At 38.8% G+C, this 20,071-nt stretch overlaps 4 protein-coding genes across 12 annotated transcripts in view; 2 read left to right on the plus strand and 2 right to left on the minus strand.

Moving 5' to 3' along the window:
- Positions 1–89: 89 nt before the first annotated feature.
- Positions 90–3,673, plus strand: LOC148848132 (nitroreductase family protein). Its single transcript, XM_088950068.1, has 3 exons — positions 90–1,773; positions 2,574–2,763; positions 3,197–3,673. The coding sequence occupies exons 1-3, from the start codon at positions 136–138 to the stop codon at positions 3,322–3,324; spliced, it is 1,956 nt and encodes a 651-aa protein (XP_088806194.1). The 5' UTR covers positions 90–135; the 3' UTR covers positions 3,325–3,673.
- An 824-nt stretch (positions 3,674–4,497) lies between these two features.
- On the plus strand, positions 4,498–7,108 carry OTP70 (Tetratricopeptide repeat (TPR)-like superfamily protein). The gene has a single exon (XM_088947964.1). It carries the CDS (start codon positions 5,120–5,122, stop codon positions 6,704–6,706), a length of 1,587 nt encoding a protein of 528 aa, XP_088804090.1. The 5' UTR covers positions 4,498–5,119; the 3' UTR covers positions 6,707–7,108.
- Positions 7,109–10,007: 2,899 nt separating this feature from the next.
- On the minus strand, positions 10,008–15,653 carry LOC148848134 (ycf20-like protein). Of its 6 annotated transcripts, none has more exons than XM_088948310.1 (4): positions 15,551–15,653; positions 14,905–15,453; positions 14,254–14,456; positions 10,008–10,525 (listed from the first exon to the last, which is right to left on the minus strand). In XM_088948310.1, exons 3-4 carry the CDS (start codon positions 14,445–14,447, stop codon positions 10,057–10,059), a joined length of 663 nt encoding a protein of 220 aa, XP_088804436.1. In that variant the 5' UTR covers positions 14,448–14,456; positions 14,905–15,453; positions 15,551–15,653; the 3' UTR covers positions 10,008–10,056. The 6 variants fall into 6 exon arrangements, with proteins under 6 accessions (XP_088804436.1, XP_088804439.1, XP_088804437.1 ...); XM_088948313.1 differs by having other exon boundaries at positions 14,905–15,055; positions 15,193–15,616; XM_088948311.1 differs by having other exon boundaries at positions 14,905–15,081; positions 15,193–15,616.
- A 2,016-nt stretch (positions 15,654–17,669) lies between these two features.
- LOC148848135 (jagunal-like protein) overlaps positions 17,670–20,071 on the minus strand; it is a 31,917-nt gene continuing 29,515 nt past the window's right edge. For all 4 annotated transcript variants that reach the window (XM_088949480.1, XM_088949483.1, XM_088949481.1 and 1 more), the window contains 3 exons: positions 19,945–20,051; positions 17,940–18,009; positions 17,670–17,863 (listed from right to left, as the gene is read on the minus strand). In XM_088949480.1, the coding sequence (XP_088805606.1) occupies positions 17,784–17,863; positions 17,940–18,009; positions 19,945–20,051 (257 nt within the window). In that variant the 3' untranslated portion in view covers positions 17,670–17,783. The remainder of the gene's footprint in view (positions 17,864–17,939; positions 18,010–19,944; positions 20,052–20,071) is intronic.

Below are 20,071 nucleotides of genomic sequence, written 5' to 3' on the forward strand. Positions count from 1 at the left end.
ACGGCTCGTAACAGACAATCGGATCCATCAAAGCAGAATCTTGTAGTGACAATATTAAAGTGGTAGTGGCACTATCGTTCTCCCAAAATAAACGAACTTCATTCAAATGAAAAAGCGGAGAAGAGGAAAGACAAGATGCTATTCTTTCCACCCCGGTTTTCTATCTCCCTTAACTCTCCTCATTTCTTCGTCTCTCCCGCCTACACCTTTGCCCTGACCGCCAGCACCGTCGCCACCGCCTGCGGCAGCAGCAGCAACATCAACCACAACTGCATCAGAAAATCCTTGAGAGTCTCTATGTCTACTTCTTCTTCAACCCCTTCACATTCCGTTGTTCATTCCAAAGACGACACTCAAGAGCAGCTCTTAAGCCAGGTTCTGAATTACCACAACCAGACCAAACACGCCTTCAACAAATACGCGAGAGGCCCTCACGGCCTTGACTGGGCCAATCAGCCTAACCCGTTTCGCCGCTATGTCTCCTCTCCTCTCCTCCCTCTCCAGCACCTCCCTCCACAACAACACTCACCAGACAACACTGACCCTCTTTACTCCTCTCTCTTCCACTCTCTCCCCTCCCCAAAACCCATCTCTCTAGCGACGCTTTCTCAATTCCTCTACGACTCTCTCTCACTTTCCGCCTGGAAAACCACCGGATACTCCACTTGGTCTCTCCGTGTAAACCCTAGCAGCGGCAATCTTCACCCTACCGAAGCCTACGTCATTGCTCCCCCCATCGATTCTCTCTCTGACTCCCCATTTGTTGCCCATTATGCCCCGAAGGAGCACTCCCTCGAGCTTCGAGCTGTAATCCCATCTGATTTCCTGCCCAAGTTCTTTCCCGAAGGCTCCTTCCTTGTTGGGATCACTTCAATTTTCTGGCGTGAGGCCTGGAAATATGGAGAACGCGCGTTTCGGTACTGTAACCATGACGTGGGTCACGCGATTGCTGCCGTCGCCATGGCCGCTGCTGGGCTTGGATGGGATGTTAAGCTCCTCGATGGGTTGGGTTATTCTGATCTGGAGAAACTTATGGGTTTGGAGTTTTTGCCCCATTTCAAAATTCCGTCTCGTCCGGTGAAGTCTAAGATGCCCGAGATTGAATTCGAACACCCTGATTGTGTTCTTGTTGTTTTTCCCAATGGAAGAAATGGTGAACTCTCTGTGGATTATAAGGGTCTGAGTTCTTCGATATCCGAATTCTCAAAATTGGAATGGAAGGGGAGGCCTAATGTTCTTAGTAAAGAACACGTGTGTTGGGACATAATTTATAGAACTGCAGAAGCCGTTAAGAAGCCTCTGACAGCCGGAGATCAATTTACAATCCACCCATTTCAGAGGAGCGCATCATTTTCGGAAGGTTCATATAAGGGTCTGACGATGAGAGAAGTCGTTCGGAAGCGGAGGAGTGCAGTTGATATGGATGGAATTGCTGTAATAGGGAAAGAAACTTTTTATCAGATTCTCCTGCATTGCCTCCCTTCGGGTGCTCGAGGGGCAGAGGAGAAGCAGGGGAAGCAGTTGGCATTGCCGTTTCGGGTACTTCCTTGGGATGCAGAGGTTCATGCTGCTCTTTTTGTTCATAGGGTAACGGGATTGCCGAAGGGTTTATATTTCTTAGTGAGGAATGAAAATCACTTCAATGATCTCAAACGGGCTACAAGATCTGAATTTGAATGGGAGAAGCCGGAGGGCTGCCCTGCTGATCTTCCTCTATATAGACTTGCTAGAGGCGATTTTCAACAGCTTGCTAAGCGTCTTTCATGTCATCAGGTGGGCCACTTCTTCTTTAAACGATTTTTTTTTTGTCCTCTTCTAAACGTTGATTTTTGAACTGGGGAAAATTCTGCTCAAAGAGATCAATCAGATGACATTAACAAATTCAGGAGCATAAAGCCATAAATATGAAAAACATGTAAGCTCTAGGATTGTACTGACAACCCGTCAATGACATAGGTAAATTCTTCTAGAGTGCTTTCTAATACATCTTGAATTATCTATAAATTCTTTAACAACAGAGATTCAACTTCACATACTTGTGAAATCCTGAAGTTGTGCATTTATCTTGGAACTAGGAATTTATTAAAAAAAAATATTTTTTTACCTGTATATTGCCTTCTATTACTGTCAAATATAATCTTGTTTAAGTGTGGCCAGTGGAAGGGCCGAAGGGGGTAGTAGGTAGCATGGAACTGGATTGGTTTGATGACACTTATGGTTATCAATATTGGCTAATTCAGTTTCCAAAAACTTCCTGTTACGTGAATAGTGAATAAAAGGAATGCCTGCAATAAAAAGAAGAAATTTAAATGGCTGACTAATGACATTGAGGTAAAGTGCAGTTGGGTGAAGAGAAGTGCTTACTTGTTTGCTGATGGGTTAGCCAAGCAAGGGGTGAATAGGGAATCCTTGTTCTGGGTTCAATTCTAATTGGATTTTTCTTTTTCTTTTTCTTTTTCTCTTGGGGGAGTTAAGATAGTTTATCTCCCCCTTCTTGTACTTAAAGCTTTTGATTATTGATTAATGAAAGTTATTTGTTATTGATCTGAAAAAGAAATGATGCTTAAATGCAGGACATTGCCAGTGATGGCTGCTTCAGCATAGGTATGGTGGCACGTTTTGCACCAACTTTGCATGAAAAGAATATCTGGATGTATCCCCGGTTGTTCTGGGAGACTGGTATTCTTGGTCAGGTGTTGTACCTAGAACCTCATGCAGTTGGGATCTCTGCAACTGGGATCGGTTGCTACTTTGATGATGCTGGTACGAGTTTCTTTCTATTTTGTTCTGCACCAAGAATGCTAAAAATGTATTATCTTCTAATTATTACACTTTAGATTTTATCCAGAGTTAGGAAGGCTGTGCAGATTTTTGGAAATAGGTACAAGAACTTAAGGATTTTGGTAAGGATTGGAGAATTGCAGAACTTATCTTCTGCACCATAAAATAGATGTTATCTTCTATTTTATTCTCCACCAAAAAATGCTAAAATTGTAGCCTTCCTAACCCATTTGAAAAGGGCAAAAGATAGAATTACATAATTGACATATTATCTGTTTTTAAAATATTACTTGAAAAAACAAGTTTATTTTTTCATGGGATGTTGCATAAGAAGCATACATGTGGTATTGGAAGGATATGGATATCACAGCATATTTACAATGTGTATTGAAAAGTCTTTTTTCTTATTTTGCAGTCCATGAGGTTCTGGGGTTGAAAGGATCGGATTTTCAGAGTTTGTATCATTTTACCATTGGAGGTCCAGTTCTAGACAAGCGGATAATGAGCCTTCCTGCCTATCCAGGTCCTACAATTGATGCATGAAGGCTCATCTGATATATACCCAAACACAATTGACAGCATTTATTTTTCTTCTACTGCACATATCGAGACAAGTACGGGTGGATTATTCAAAAGTACCAATAAGAAATTTTGTTCTGGTCAGCACTCAGCACCAATAAATAGATTGTTAAAAGGGACTGGATCCCATGCTAATGTAAATTTGTTTCATTTGTGTTTTCTTGCCTGTATTCTGATGAGCATTGCCCAGCACATCAGTCCTTGTAATTTTCTATGGAAATATTTTAAGCATGTACTGCAGGTTGGCATATGGACATTGTATATTATTTAGGAGTAGACATGTCCACCAATTATGAAATTTCAGCTACTTCAATAGTGTTTCTTCGCTTTGTAGTTTATCAAGTCTGCTCCTGCATCCTGTTCCTGCCTCTCACCCTAGCTCTTTAGGAACAAGACCTGCCAGGCTGCCGCTAACATGTGCACCGACAAAGAAGCAAGAAGAATAGTGAAGATAGATTTGAAAATACTGCTTTTTAGGCTGTAGGTGAGGGAGTGCGCTGATGATGCAACTACAAATCGGTGGTTGTGATGATGTGGTGAAAGGTTATTATTTGTTGAGATTTTTGACTCTGATATGATATACAATTCCGCCAATCTGAACTTAGGATGATTGTGTTGGGTTTGTAATTGGCCAAACACACTATATCCGTAGTGAGTTTGATGAAATGATTGTCCCTCTTTGATTTTCGATTAGCTGTACTTCTGGGGCATCAATTGATGGCTAACATGGTGTCATAGGGTTAGACTTTGACAGTAGAATAAGTCCGTTAAAGGGTTTAAGTGTATACTCATTGATGGGTTCACTAAGGCTAGTGGCATTAGATCATGAATTCATTCATGATTCATCTTTGTTATGTGTCAGACCGTGATGCTAGGGCAAGGGGTAGCACAAATAACAAAGATGGGGCACCAATATGACCAACCTTTATTGCCAAGTCTCCTGATGATGCACGAGCCGCAATGCTGATTCATGTATTGTCCATGTGAACGATTGTGCTCATGAGAAACCCAACGCAACCCTGATGGTCATTTAATCAACCAGAATCTCCTTGCGCCTTGTGACAAGGTGGGCATATCGTGTCGTATCTTTTGATTTTGATATATATTTATTTACAGGTGTTTTGGAGCTTATTTATTTTAATAAAAAATACTTAAAAATATTTCTAAAAATCAAATTAAAAAAAATATTGAACGATAAATTTTTAGTACCGATACGCCCCTGCATACAACCTTTTGTGAGGGATGTGTGATAGTGCCAAGGATATGCACCTGAGATGGTCGACCACCCCACCCCCTTCTCAAAGAATAATACATTAAGCTTTTAAACTAAGACATCAAAATACCTAAAAATCATACTACCGAGTACCGACACAGCATGGCAGACTAAACCTGTTTTATTAGACAGCTTGGGCTGTTGACTGGGCTCTTCTTGTACATGCCACGTTACTTCACATAGACACCTTGGTGAATTAATGGAACTTAGTACAAAACCAACAAAATTTCCTTTTTCTTTTCCCCTGATCCCAAAAAGCAAAATGGCATCTGCTGGGAAAAAAATTGGGCGCACCTCCTCCCTCCCAAGTCCCAACTTCTCCAAAGTCCAAACCATATTCTTTCATCTTTACGGCCGCTAGATGTGCTAGTGCATAGCGGTTCGGTCTTTTTCTGTGTCCAGTCCAATTAAAACCCACTAAACACATTACGCGCTCTTTCTGTTTCTGTTATTCCCTGTGGCCTTGCTCCTCGAGAAACCCATGCAATGCAATTGGTGATCCAGACCAGATATGGTGGTAGTAGTAGTACGTCTAGTCATAACTTCTTATTCAACTCCTCCATTAATACCAAGAAAAAGAAGAAACAACAGCAACATCGAAGGAACACTCATTATACCTCCGACATCACTCTCTCTTTTCCGAAATCATATCCAACTCCCCTCCTCATAAATCCAACTCCCCATCTACAAACAAAACACCAAGCGCTCGAGGCCGTTGTCAGCGACCTTGAAACCACAGTAGGAAAGGGCATCAAAGTCGAACCGCAGATTTTCTCCTCCCTCCTTGAGACATGTTTCCATATGCACGCAATCGACCACGGCATCCGAATTCACCGTCTCATCCCCCCGACCCTCCTCCGCAAGAGTACCGGCTTGTCGTCGAAGCTCCTTCGGCTGTATGCTTCGTGTGGATACGTCGACAAGGCTCATCAGCTCTTCGATCAAATGCCAAGGCGAGACGCGTCTGCGTTCGCGTGGAACTCCCTCATCTCCGGGTATGCTGAACTGGGTCTTTGTGAAGATGCAATGGCACTTTATCTACAAATGGTGGAGGAGGGTGTCCAGCCTGATCGGTTCACCTTCCCACGCGTTGTGAAAGCGTGTGCTGGTCTTGGGTCGATTCGACTTGGGGAGGAAATCCACCGCCACATTGTTCGTTCGGGATTCTTCGCCGCTGATGTATTTGTGCTTAACGCCCTCGTCGACATGTATGCCAAATGCGGTGACATTGTAAAATCTCGGAAGGTGTTTGAAAGGATTGCTGATAAAGACTTGGTTTCATGGAACTCGATGTTGACGGGTTACATCCGTCACGACCTTTTGGTCGAGGCATTGGACATTTTCCGGGGGATGCTTCGTGCCGGTTTTGAGCCGGATTGCATTGCCATATCCTCGATTCTCGCAGGGTTTTCGTCGTCTAAACTTGGAGTTGAGATTCATGGGTGGGTTCTGCGCCACGGGCTTGGGCAGAATTTATCCATTTCCAATTCTTTGATTGGTATGTACTCAGAATTTGGCAAGTCGGACAGAGCACGCCGGGTGTTTGAGCAAATGTTGGAGAGGGATGTTGTATCATGGAATTCCATAATCTCAGGCCATCGCAAAGATCCACGGGCGCTAATATATTTCCAGCGGATGGAGAACTATGGCGTTTTACCAGATGGTGTCACATTTATCTCGTTACTATCAGCGTGTGCTCATTTGGGTTTAGTAGAGGAAGGGAAACAACTGTTTTCCAAGATGATACGGGAATATGGAATATCAGCAACCATGGAACACCATGCATGCATGGTGAACCTCTTCGGAAGGGCAGGGTTAATCGATGAAGCTTATGAAATGATAACGAAGAGGATGGAATTAGAGGCTGGTCCTACTGTTTGGGGAGCTCTACTATTTGCTTGCTCCGTTCATGGGAATGTGGATGTGGGAGAGAAGGCTGGAGAAAGGCTCTTTGAGTTGGAGCCTGATAATGCTCATAACTTTGAGCTTATGATGAAGATCTATAAGAATGCAGGTAGGCTGGAGGAAGTAGAGAGGGTGAGAAGATTAATGATGGATAGAGGATTGGATTAATGGTTTCAACTTTGAAACGAGGATCTTGGTTTGGTCTCCAACTCCAAGCACTGTCCATTTGTTTCTTGGATGGTAGATAGAATGGACTAGGACATAACCAAGGACCAAGGCAAACGTTGCTCCAGCACTACCTACCAGTGAAAGTTGAGCTGCTTCTGGATGCAGGACACATCTACAACAACAATCTTCGTTGCAGCACTGAAATTTCTATCTACTTCCAAATGTGGATGGTTTTCGTGGTGTTTATTGTTCTTTCACAAAAAAAAAAAAAATTGTCGATGCGGGTTGCTACCATAAATTACAAAATGAACCAATGAAGGACGGTTAGTATATATATGGGCACCACCTAAGACTAAGAGTGTCTACGTTAAGTTTGCATGATCAATGATTTCCGTTTCTAAACATCTGATCTGTGCTTTATTTTCCATTAGCAATTGTTGAGAGACCATGTTAGAGCATCTCAAGTGAAGCACCACAAGGGCAATCCCCCACAGGCTCCTGTCGCGCAGTCGTCCACATGATGCAAAATTTACATTTCTCGTCCTCTCATTTGCAGTACAATTTTTTAAAGCTTTTTCAAGGGATGGGATTTAGGTAAAACCAGTCCGAACAGATTAAAAAGAGGGAAAATTCCTTAACATTACCCTTAACTTTGTGTCAAAATCAGTTTCCAAACTTTAAAACATGTCTAAAGGGAAGAAGGGTTATGCAATTGCCGAATGATCACTTGTCAGGTTTCATAATCCTTATTCTCCAATGGGTAAAATAGTTAAAAAAAATATCATAAAAGACAACTTTGCCATTTTAAAATTATTTAATGTGCACCTGATATCACATAACAGTGTTGACTAACGGCCAACTAAGTAAGGACTTATTAACACAATTTGAAAATTCAGGATATTGTAGAGACATTTTAAAGTTTGGGACTAACTTGACACAACCCTAAAATTCACGGTACTGTTCAGACACTTATGGCAGTAGCCATCTTTATGTTTCCTTTCAATCAAAATCCCCTTCCCTTACTCTCTCTTGTTGTTTGTATACCACTATAACAAATCAAGTCGATTGCAAAAAAGCTCAGACATAGGTTATCGAGATGGATCTAACACTCCACAGCAAAGTCAAAGTTAAAAAGAGATTTGATCGTCATATTCAGGGGATTATGGTCAAGAGATTGACACCAGGTTGGTTGCCAATCATTCCTGGATCGTCTAATTGGTTAATACATTAAAATGGCTGCTGCTCATTCTTGACCCATTCAGTTGATCCTCAAATTCAACCCACACTGGAGTAAGCACGATTCTTCAAACATTTGAACAACTTGGCTTTACAAATAAGTGGGACTGCCGAAGAGTTCCGTTTGATTAACTGTGCCTGCTCTCTACCAATCTATTTCTCTGGTTTCAAGAAATAACAAATAAGTGGGACTTATGAAGAGTTCCATTGATTAACTGTACGTCTGTATCTGGTCTCCCCCATTCTATTTCTATGTTTTCAAGAAAATAGATAAACAAGATTAATGAAAGGGTTCCATTAATTAATCCTAACTTCTCTACCCCGTTCATTTCTTCTAGTTTCAACTCTCTCCCCTCTTCAAATACAATACTTCATTCTTTTGTGTTTTTGCTGAAACATTTTTTTTTTTGCTTTGAGTCCCTAGTGTGGCTCTTAAATCAAAATGAAAACCAGAGAAAATTGGAGAAAATAAATTAAAGAAGAGAGACTGAGGAAAAGGTAGAGTTGTTCTTGCAACAAGGGTAATAAGAGGTGGATTTCTTTCCCGTTCACCAGATTTTTTTTTTTTTGAAAATTCCCGTTCACCAGATTGATCATTGTTTTACAAATGTAACTGAAGGACTAAATCTTCAGGGTTGATTGCAGCGACAGAGGTAGGGGAAGAAGAAGAAGAAGACGAATGAGGGTAAGACAAAGACTCAGAGAGGAAACGAAGTGGGGACCAGCAGTTTTGCTACTCTATTTCGGCTTGAGGGTGGAAGATGTTATTCAGTTCTGCTTTGTTTTGATGTTCAGTAGGGTTTGGACCTGGCCCCTGGGTTAGTTGACCAAAAATGTAAAGGTGGGAACAAGAAGAAGGGGGGGGGGGGGGGGGAGGGGAGAGAAGATTTCTGTCATGACCACTGTTTTTACCATGGTTCTCAAAACCGGACCAGACCGGACGGTTGGACTGGAAAAACTGGGACTAGTTAGGTGATTGGTTCCGATTATCCCCCAAACCGGATTTTTCATAAAAATCATTGATTTTGGTCAGTAAACCGTTGACCCAGGCGATTAACCATTCAAACGGTTTTCATTTTTTTAATTTTTGTCAGAACGGGCTGACCGTTCGAGTTTGACCCAGTAATTGGACCCCTGACCGGTTTAGTCTCCATGTCGGTTTTAAAAACCATATTTTTTACAGTATATTTCTAAATGTATATGATTTTGTCAATCTCTAAAACTTTATCCTTTTTTTTATAAAAGAACGCCCAAATTTATAGATGGGCACCTCACATGCACATCCATCGTGCATTGAAAACATGTGAATTTAGTTTATATTGTATATTTGTATCTATCAGTGGAGTTGGTTTAAATGTTGCATTTTTATTAAATTATTTCTACTTTATTTTGTTAATGAAATTCAATATTATTCATTTTATAATAATATATAATATTTTGATAATTTATAATTTAATTTATTAATGCCACTCAATATCAGATCGCAATCTGAACTCAATTTGAATCTGATAAATCCAATGGATAAGATCCAAATTAGAATATAAACAATCAAATTTAGATCTATCCAAATCCAATTTGATTCGATCAGATGGGTTTCCTAAAAGTAAACACTGTGACAGCACGGTTAGCCATAGGGAACATCTCCCCATGAATTTCACATACAAGTATGAGAGATATTCCGAGCTCTAAGGGTTTTTGCATGGTCTTTGCTTTTGGGAGATCGGGCTTGTTTGCCGCCCTGCCCATGGCCCCTCGACCGCTTCCACCCCTACCACCCAAATGAAGCCGTGGCAATCACCAAAATAAACATTGTGATGACCGATGAAGGAGGAACACTCCCATTGTATGGAAAATTGAACAAGAGGAAAGTTAACTGCAGCTCCCCACAAAGAGATCCTAGGGGGCAATAACCATTTCCTCGCAATCCTCACTAGGCAAAGGACAATTTCCTTCAAGCGGCTAAGAGCCATGAGGTGGCATTTCTTTTAGACACCGAGTCAATCCTTTGTCCTCAACATCTAATCTAAACAGAGTGTGATTCTTTGAACCCCAAAAGTTTACCAAATAAAATAAAAAATAAAAAGCACATCAGTAAACAGCTTTCAAAAAGGATATTACAAGAATGTGGGAAACAAGTCTATTTCAAAATTGAAGGGATTACAAAACCCAAGAATATTATCCATTTCATATTTAAATGCATCCAAGAAAAGACCCAAAGAAAGCCCAGTCTTCCAATAATTAAAAATAGTGATCAGACTCCTAATCTTGTCAAACAAAGGAAAAGAGCTCGTATACATAAGGGCTCCTATCCCTTCAACCACAACTACAGCCAATCCAGCAGAGAGGATGTCCCAATCACCCGTTTGCCCTATAACAGTGGCAAAGGCAGTTGCACAATAGAAGCCCACCAAGAAAAACAATATTTTCAGTGGAAGCCCTTTCCTCAACTCCTGAAATCTTGCATTTAACTTGATTTGAAAAGTTTGAATGGCTCTAACAAGTCGAGTGCCCCCATTGGTGCTACTCCCAGGAGGTTCCACTCCACTACCATCAATACTGCTCCTAACAGACCATATCATCCTCCTAATAGATAAAAATAGAATTATTCCACTTGGCAAACAAAAAATTTCAATTAGAGAATGGACAGTTTTCAGCAAACTCAATCTTTATTTTTGCAATTATTTTTTATGGGTTATTGATTTTTAAAATAATATGACCCAGTAGTTGGTAATCAAGATTCTCAACTAAGCCTGTAAAACTGCATAAAGATTTATAGAACATGCAAAATTTTTTAGATGATGACCAACAAATCACACTGTTCAATGTGAATTCTCCTAAGACCATTATGTTAGTTCCTAGAATCCAGAGTTTAGTGTTGTGGTGTTATTCAATGTGCAGGCTCTGATCTCAGTTGAAACTAAAGAACCCTCAAAACTAGCTGAACAATCTTTTCACAAGACAAATTAAAAGGCATGATATTGACAAATGGGTAGGGGCATGTAATCCATAGTTCACAGACTGTTGCATAATTTGTCACAGATAGATTTTGAAGATATTTTAATATTCTATAACATGTTCACTTGGTTTTATTTTTTTTCTTTTCAGAAGATACATAGTTGTGCATTATTATTTCATTTAGTTTCTCCATTTTTACAAAGAAAAGAGCCTTAGTTGTGATTATATTTAAAATGTTAGGCTATGGTACCTCTCAATTTAGAGTAATCAGCTGTATCTATTTTACAAATTATGCATAGAAAGAAAAAAAAAAATAGAATAAAAAAGATAATTCCCATGGTGGGCATGTTGACACATGATTTCTGGAGGGGAATTTGTGAATGCATGTACACATACCTGATGTTTGGCATAATCAGTTAATATCAGACACAGCAAGAGGAGTCCTCTTTAGTTGTGTGTCAGAATTGGTGTATAAACATCTTCACTTACAATTTATCCATTTTAGTAAAGAGTCCTTGAAGCATAGAGTACAAAGAATATAATTTGAACATAACAAATGAGTGAAGTATGTTATTGCAATTTAATAAATTATAAATTATTTTGATTGTTTAGTGTAGCTTGCATCGATATATACTTGTACATTTAATTTGTTCTTTATTCCACTAGTTTTTTTTTATATATATACTAAAATATATTAGAAAAGTAATAAAATTAAACAATGCTTTCCTCTCCACGAATCTAATCTTTTCAGGCTCCTGAGCCCAACACCTCATATCATGTTAGATCTCATACTTGTGCCATGCCCACGTAACATGGTAAAGCCCCCAACCTTTTTTTCCTTTCATAGGAGGATCACAATAGTTCATTCATGAGCTATCTCTTACATCCTGAAGTGTAAATGCTACCATAATATATCAACCCCCCAACTGAGAAGTTCTTATCCTATAAAGTTAGCCGTAGAAGGACTATATCAGCTACCCTCCTAATGCTATCAGGATCTTTGAAGAAATATGATGCTGCCTACACATGCATACACACATACATACATGCATATATACATATAACTGATAATTGATTAAGGGTTCACAACTTAACAAATAACAATTGAAATTACACCAAATGGTGCAGAATGGAAAAACAAGATTATGTAGCCAACCCTATGCAGTTGGGGCAGTGGTGGGAACATCTAGAAAAGAAGCCTACTGGCCCAACTACATATGATCATCAAACAACATTCCCAGGTAAGACCAAACCACCATTTTGCAATCACAGCATTCCCAGGTAAGGAACTCCATGTGGCATAAATTGGGGGCTGAATCTTTTTTGCTTGTGGTAATAAACTCTGAAGCAGATAATGTGTACAAACTAAACTTGACAGTTAAGGTAGATCTCCTTAGAGAGCCCACTAATAGAAAACAATTAAATGAAAATTACAAAACAGAAAATTGAAGATATATTTAGTTAAACAAGGACCAGTGGTTGAAATAAAGGAATATCCCAAATATTGCTTCTCAACAAGATAATGTGTCTATACTTACACAAAAGTTTAAATACATATGTTAAATAAAAGATTAAGTCCGGGTACTTTCATAAGAAGTAATAGCAACTAATGAATTGACTAAGAAAAGAAATGAACATGTTGAAGACCCTCCATTGAAAATCCACATTATCAACAAAGCTGAGCAATCTAAAAGCTCTAGAAAGCCTTTCCTTGGCCAAACTCTCAAACTTGGAGTTGGGCTGTGGCTACAAAATCGGAGATCAGTGATAGAATAAGGATATACAAAGAAGAACCAATCCCAATGAATAAGCAGAATAAATTGGATTGTTAAGTAATACCACTCTTAGCCCCCTAACACAAGACCTGATCCTAGAAATCCTAAAAGAAAATCGTGTATGCATCCAGGTAAATCCATTATAAGTAAAATGATAGATAAATAAGTTCAACTATTTCATAACCTTATTGACTGGACTGGGAAAGAAGAAGTTACCCTATATTATTTTATAATATTTTCCAAATTGAATAAATTCTAATGAGTGTGGATTGATGTAGATACAGTTATTGCACCAGTCTCATGCTATATCCAAAGAGTAGTTTGAAATTATACATACAAGAATAGATGAACAGAATCCCATCACTCCATTAGGTAGAAAAATAACCCTTCAGTACCTTAACCATGTACTTTCTCAACATTCTCACGAGTATAGAATTTCTACATTCAATTCCAGTTCAAAAAACAAGAGGGCCACTTGACCTTCATCTACAGGTTTTGCAGATAAGGAATCAGAGAGGTTTTCTCTTTTTGTAAGGCTATCCCCACAACTCCAGCCAGAAAATGCTAATAAAAAATTCCATCCAAAGATGTTTTAAAATATTGAAAAGTAATGAGTTTGCATTCCAATAAGGGGCTATTGCTTGGTGCTCTGGTATAACCTTAGGCTGACAAACTCGAGATTGCAGGTGAGAGCTGCCACTTTGTGCAAAAAGGCCATAAGGTTAGGTCTGTAAGCAGTCCACCCCTCCCAAGACCCTGGATGGCCATGTCCAACATTTGGTATTGGCCCTTGAGTTTGTATTCCAATATTTACTGATATGCTACTTTGCCTCAAATGTATTTCATATTTTTCCAGCATTCAAATTTTTCACAAGTATTTGTGCCGATGACCATTTTAGGTTTATATATCCATGTATAGCATTCTCTTTTTGTAATTATGCTGGAGCAATGGCATCATATTCTATGTTTTTTTAAAAAAGAACTTCTTTCCAAATAAAACTGCTATTTCCTGGAAAACACATTTCAGAAACAGACACATTGAGACAGATCGGGAAGGTTAAGGACAAGGGTGGAAAATCAGGGAGAAATACTAGAAAAATCCTAACAACACTTGGCAAATGACTAGGAAAGATGCTTCTTGTTGGAACTAGCATACTGATGTTCATCTCTCTGCCATTTCCTACACACTTTTGTTCATTTCCTGTGGTGATTACTTCAACCATTTCAACCACTTATATCTTCCTTCTGTTAACTATGATGATATATATTCCAAGTGTATATAAACTGCAATATTTTGAGTTAGGAATTTCAACATCCATTTACATATAATTTAAAACATTCAAGTATGAAATTTATGATGAGAATGACTCCTCAAAATGAACAGCACAGCATGCCAAACTATTTATGCCCATCAAAAATTACAATGGACCTTTCACACTTATGTTATGTGTCAACCACCATTCACACTTTGAGTTAGGCCAAAGAGAATTGCAATATGTGTCTTATTATCTCAACCAGACCCCACCACCACATATCATTTATGGATATTTTAGAACTTTATGAATCATGTCAAGAACTTACTTGGGACTGTTTACTGAAGAAGGTGAAGATACATGAGAGAAACAAAGCTGGGGATAGAGTCTGCAAGTTGATGCGAATGCAGTCTTGTGAAGGCAAGCCAGAACAAGAAATCTTGATCTCAAACACCTAGAAGATGTATGTATATTGTTTACTGGATGGCCACTGATCACTGACAATCTTGTGGCCATCATCATATATGAGCCCTACAAATCGAAATTTACTATGTCATAAAATGAAATAGATAAATATATCAGATGGAGGATAGGCAAGAAAACATGCTAGTGCACAATCTACTCAAGTAATAAGCTTAATAGTAACCATAGGCACTTATCTACGTTTACCTAATAAACAGGAAAAAAAAGAAAAGGCCAACAGTTTGCGAGTGTTTCAAAACTAAAATTCTATTTGACTAATAATTCTGTGAGAGTTTTGTTGGATTCTTGGAGATGCTTAATAACCTTAAATGGCAGTAAAGGAAAATATGTCAACTCTTCGTTTCACCAAATAAATCCATTTTTGGTCCTGAGTTCTGGGGGCGGACGAGAGGGAAGTAATTATGCCGTGTTAATAAAATGCACCTGAGTTCTAATTCACAAGTTGCTAATTCAAATAGATAAATATCGAATCTATGCATTTAAAACAGGTTTGTACCTGGAAAAAAGCAATAGTGCACTAAAACAGAAATGACTAAACACTGCAGCAGTAGTAGTAGTCTAGTAGTAGCACCATAGTTCTTCATCTCCATTCATGTATCACAATTTGGTAATAAATTCCCTCCCCCACCAATTCATCGGGTAAGGCCCTGTTCATTCGTTGACAGTATAGAAACTAACAGAAGATAATTCTCAGAAAATAGAAATTCATTTGAACAGATCCTCATCGATGATTTAAAGCCATGAAAGAAGAGGAATCAGAGGGATAGAATGAGGATGAGCTTACAACGATTTTAGGGTTTTGCTTTTAGGTGGCGGACGTTCTCTGTGCTTTGTTTGCGCGAAAATTTCTCGATTTTAGATGTGAGGACTGAGGAGGGTGCACGGTAGACCGTGCAGAGCTTCGCGTTTCCGCTTGTCAGTCGTGGTTCATGCGATTGTCATAACTCGTAACCAGTAATAAGTAGATATCGGTTACTGGTTGAAACTGTAAGTGAGATTGAGGCAGTGAGGCACTCCTCCACTCCATACCGGAAACGTATGATACCTGAAAAACTTTTAATCAATCATGTAGACGTAGACGTGATAATAGAGCTGCTGGGGATGAAACTCTCATCTTCAGTTCTTCGGTTCTTCCTACTTACTTGGCGGGCAACTTGGGCGAGAATAACAGCATTAACCCGAAGGTGCCAATTGGCTCAGGCCCGTTTGGCATGTTTTTCCGTGCGGCTTTCGGCTATTAATAAGTCGGTCAGACCGTGTCATGATTTTTTTTCTGTTAGATCTAACTGCCAAAATCCAGTGTGCCGAAAAGATGCAAAAGCCCATTTGGGCTGATTTGGGGAAGCTCTAAATGGGCTCAAAATTTATGCAAAGATTGCTTTTGGTGTTTTAAATTGTTTAAATACATACATGACATCACATTCGAATCATTTTGCTATTTTACTGATGCAATGAAGTTGGAATTAAAAGTATAGGATAACTCTCTAACTACCCCTAAAGTATAGGGCAGTTCCCTCTTTTTTTTTTCAAAAAAAAAACTCTAAATCCCAATTGGCCCAACTCGCTTTCGCTGAATCTTGGGATTTTTAGAAATTAGGTTTGGCGAAAATCGAGTTCAACCAAAGCCAATGTCTTGATGCTTCAATATATATAAACCATAAAGGATGCAACTCTCAGGCTGGACAAAATGGGTTTAACTTGATCCTCAATTCGACGAGAACAAGTGCACAACCCAACCTCTGAATGTTACCTCAACCCAACTTAAGTAATCTGATTTTTATAATCGTTATGTGGTCAGATGTTTTTTAGAGGTGTAAAAGAGAAAACTGCGCTCTCACAATTTCCATATTGACATATATCCCACGCAATAAAATAATTAAATAATTAAAACAAATATATTAAAATAATTAAATAGATAATACAATAATTAAATGCTGTAAAAATAATTATTTCATAACAATTCTCTTTGCTTTTCATAATTTAATAATTATTTTTTTTTCTTAATTAGGCAATAATTTTATTAATGAGTTAACTTTTTATTATTGATTCTATTAATGTAAACATTTATAATCCAATGTTAGCAAATCCAAAAAGAACCAAGTAGATTTATGAGTAAAATTGTAAAATAACTGTTATTAGAAGCTACTACATTCAGATATCCAAACAATTTCACTGTATTTTGAGGGTCAGAAAAGTAGGGAAGAAAAGGGGATGAGAAAGAGGAGAATTTTCGGGAGGTGAGATATTACGAAGAGTAGAATATAGGGGAGGGAGAGAGAGAGAGAGAGAGAGAGAGAATACACTTGTCATCATTCAAACATGATACATGTCAAACTGAAAATTTGCTTAGATGGATATGAACAAATGGACTTAGAGGTGTAAATCGGGTCGTGCCGCCGACTTTGGACCGGCCTGGCACAATGGCACACGGGCTGTGCCAGGCCTGGCATAATCGTGTGGGCCATGCTAAGCCTAAGGTTTTAGGTCCTGAGCCGGCACGACACGACACGGTCCACAACCTGACTTGGCACGATCCATATAAAATTAAAATTTTAATTTTTTAAATAAATAACTTTGGCCCGATCCACAATCCAACTTGGTCTGGCCCATAAACCAGCCCAGCCCGCAACATGGCATGACACAGCACAGGCCCGCACGGGCTTGGGCCATGCCAGGCCAATCCCCCAAATTACCCCAAGAAAGAATGACACAACCCAAGATGGCACAGCCCGATTTACACCTCTAGATGAACTCTAGACTCTGTTATCTTGAAATTACAGTTGACTGATTGTTTCAAAGAGAAGATAGAGAAAGAGAGTCAAAATTTACTCGAAGGATGTTAGAACCGAGTTCAAATCAGCCCCCCCACCCCCACAAGGGGGCGCCAGCACATCCCCACCTTGTTTTGGGAATATCTTGAGGCATCATGGGTATCCCCAATACACGGCAGGGATGTGCTGTGAGACATTGTGGGGCGCCCCCTTGTGGGGGGGCTGATTTGAACTTCCCCTGCGGAGGGAGGCAGCATCCTTTTGCCTTGTTTATCAGAAAAGAGAATTCAAAAAAAAAAACTTGTTTTGCAGTTTGGAGTGGACTAACATGGACTGGCATGCTCGCATGATAAACGAGGACAGAGTGGATTTTCTAGATGCTAAAAAAAAGGCAAGAAAGAAGAGTAACTTTATCCAATTTTAAGGGATGGTATAGGAAAACTGATCTCACTCCCTAAAATATAAAAATGAAAAAAAAACAAGCAACAGCTCACGTTAATTTACCACATCTTCATTAGTAAAATGTCTACTCTATGAAGTAATACAATTGTCAAAATTGCAAGTTTGCAGTACATAAAACAAATAAAGAAACTAAAACCAGAGATCAAGAAGCTCTCTTTGGAGGAGACATGTTGCCAACGAGTGCAACAGTTGTGCCAAGTGCAAGGCCATTTACCAGCACACCTGAGCGAAATACCATGATGAAAAATAGTTATACATAGATACATACATTCATGATACATGCATACGTCAAACTTACCAATAATGGCATGGCCAGCCTCAATAAGTTCAAATTTCTTTGTTGCCCAGACACTTGTATTTAGGACAACCTGTTTTAAGTTTCCATACAACTTGTTAGGATAGAAGTTTAGTTGGAACCATCATGCCTGCAACATTTTTCAGTACGGTTTTTTAAAAGCTTACAACATACAAATAAGATAATGCTAATCTTGTACACCTGGCATGCATTCAAGACCAATACATACAATTCATAAAATAGAATCCCCTGCTTTCACTGCCTTCACTCATCACAAAGCGTAAGCTGTAAGATATCAAATAAACTTCGGTGATGTTTGGCATCTATGATGGTTCCTTCTTGCCGATTATCCAGAAATCGGTGATTTTTAGAAAATACAAAAAATTGCTAATTGGTATCATTTCTGTTATATAAGCCATTTTTTGAAAAATCGGCTTTGGTACTGATTTTTAAGGGTCAATTATTTTTGTATTAGAGTTATTATTCAATATCATGTTGGATGACATATCATCCTCAAAAAATCGTAATCATCTAGAGATCAAGAAATCACCAAAAAAAGGTGATCCCTGAGGGCTGGTTTCAATAATTGATTTTTGGCCAATTTCCTGAAAATGTGGCTCTGACATGGCAGTGATTTTCAAGAAATCATCATTGATGCCAAACATCACCTTCATCCTTTTTTTTTCTCGAGGGGTTACACTTATTCATTATAAGCACAATTTTACACTACAGTGGCCAATCCTACTAAAACTAGGGAAAATGAAAATTATAGAATTGCCACTATTATAAGAAAACTAAATAACAACTAAGCTACTAAACCACTGACTCTGAGGCCCCGTTCACTTTCTGGTAAGCTAACTATCCGAGTAAATGCAGTTATCTGGGCAAGTTTTTCTTGGGAAACACTTAACTAGACAAGTGAATTTACCCATGTTCTTTTATTTCCCAAGTAAAAAAGAAAATAGCCATTTTAGCCATAAAAATCCATTATTAAATAAGGCATTTTTGTCCCATTTAAATTTTGGAATCTTCCCCCCTCCAAGTTGGAAAGTTATTTATCCACCTAGGAGATGGGTATCACTTACCCAGGAAAATAAATTTTCCCTAGTCCCCACATTAATCTGAAAAAAGAACGTGGTATTCTTTGTCAATAGGAGCCAAAATCCCATTGACCAACTTTCCCCCCTCAAAATCCAAAAAAAAAAACACCCCGTGAAATTTTAACCACGACAAAATTACAACTAGACAAATCAAATTACTAGGCTAGTCCCCACAGACAACACATCAAATGACCAAAATACCCCTACCCTCTGAAAATACAAAAAAAAAAAAATGCATAGTAATTCAGAAAAAAAATCCATACTTGGCTTTGTCTCATCTATCACTTATCCTCTGGTGGGTAATCTACGAGTTACCCATAAGTTTTTCCTAAATGTTTCACAAGAAAAGGAAGCAAATCCTTTAGGTTATGTTTGGTTTGGAGAAAAAGGCAGGGAAAGGTAGGGAAACCTATACATGGTTTGTAAAGGTTCCCTACCTTTCCCCTCCTTTCCCTACTTTTTCCTTTAAACCAAACACAGCCTTGGTGAGATAAGCTGAATTCCTTCTACCTGTGTCCTGCCTTTGAGCAAAAGAAAAGAATAAAGAATACACAGAATTGAAAGACAAAGTGAATGCAAGAGAATATTTGGAAGCCAACTCTTGGGAATAGACCTATATAATAAAAGCACTACTTTTTTTTTTTTTGAAACTAAATCATGTTAAACACTATATGCATTCAGACGGCAGACATGTCCCACAATTTAATTGTACCAGTACACCTGTGTTTTGGTTTTTCCATAATCACAATTCCAGATATCTTGCATCAGTAATAACCTCAACTCCATGTTACATAAACAAAGACTCCAATACAAGTTGAATCCAATTATCCTTCTAAAGAATGAAATAGTGGATCCACATTTCAAAAAAGTGGATCCATATCTGAAGCAGAATAAATGAACCCTCTTACCTCTAATGAGATGCCACTTCCAACAGTGTATGCAACCGAAATCAGTGTTGCAACAGACAATGCAAACATGTAGAGTCTCAGTAGACTTGTTTGGCTGCGCCTCCGACCTTTCAAAACAAAAAAAAAA

The sequence above is a fragment of the Nelumbo lutea genome, chromosome 6 (genome assembly GCF_056320005.1).
Source record: "Nelumbo lutea isolate HS-2025 chromosome 6, American lotus-T2T, whole genome shotgun sequence".
Lineage (NCBI taxonomy): Eukaryota > Viridiplantae > Streptophyta > Magnoliopsida > Proteales > Nelumbonaceae > Nelumbo > Nelumbo lutea.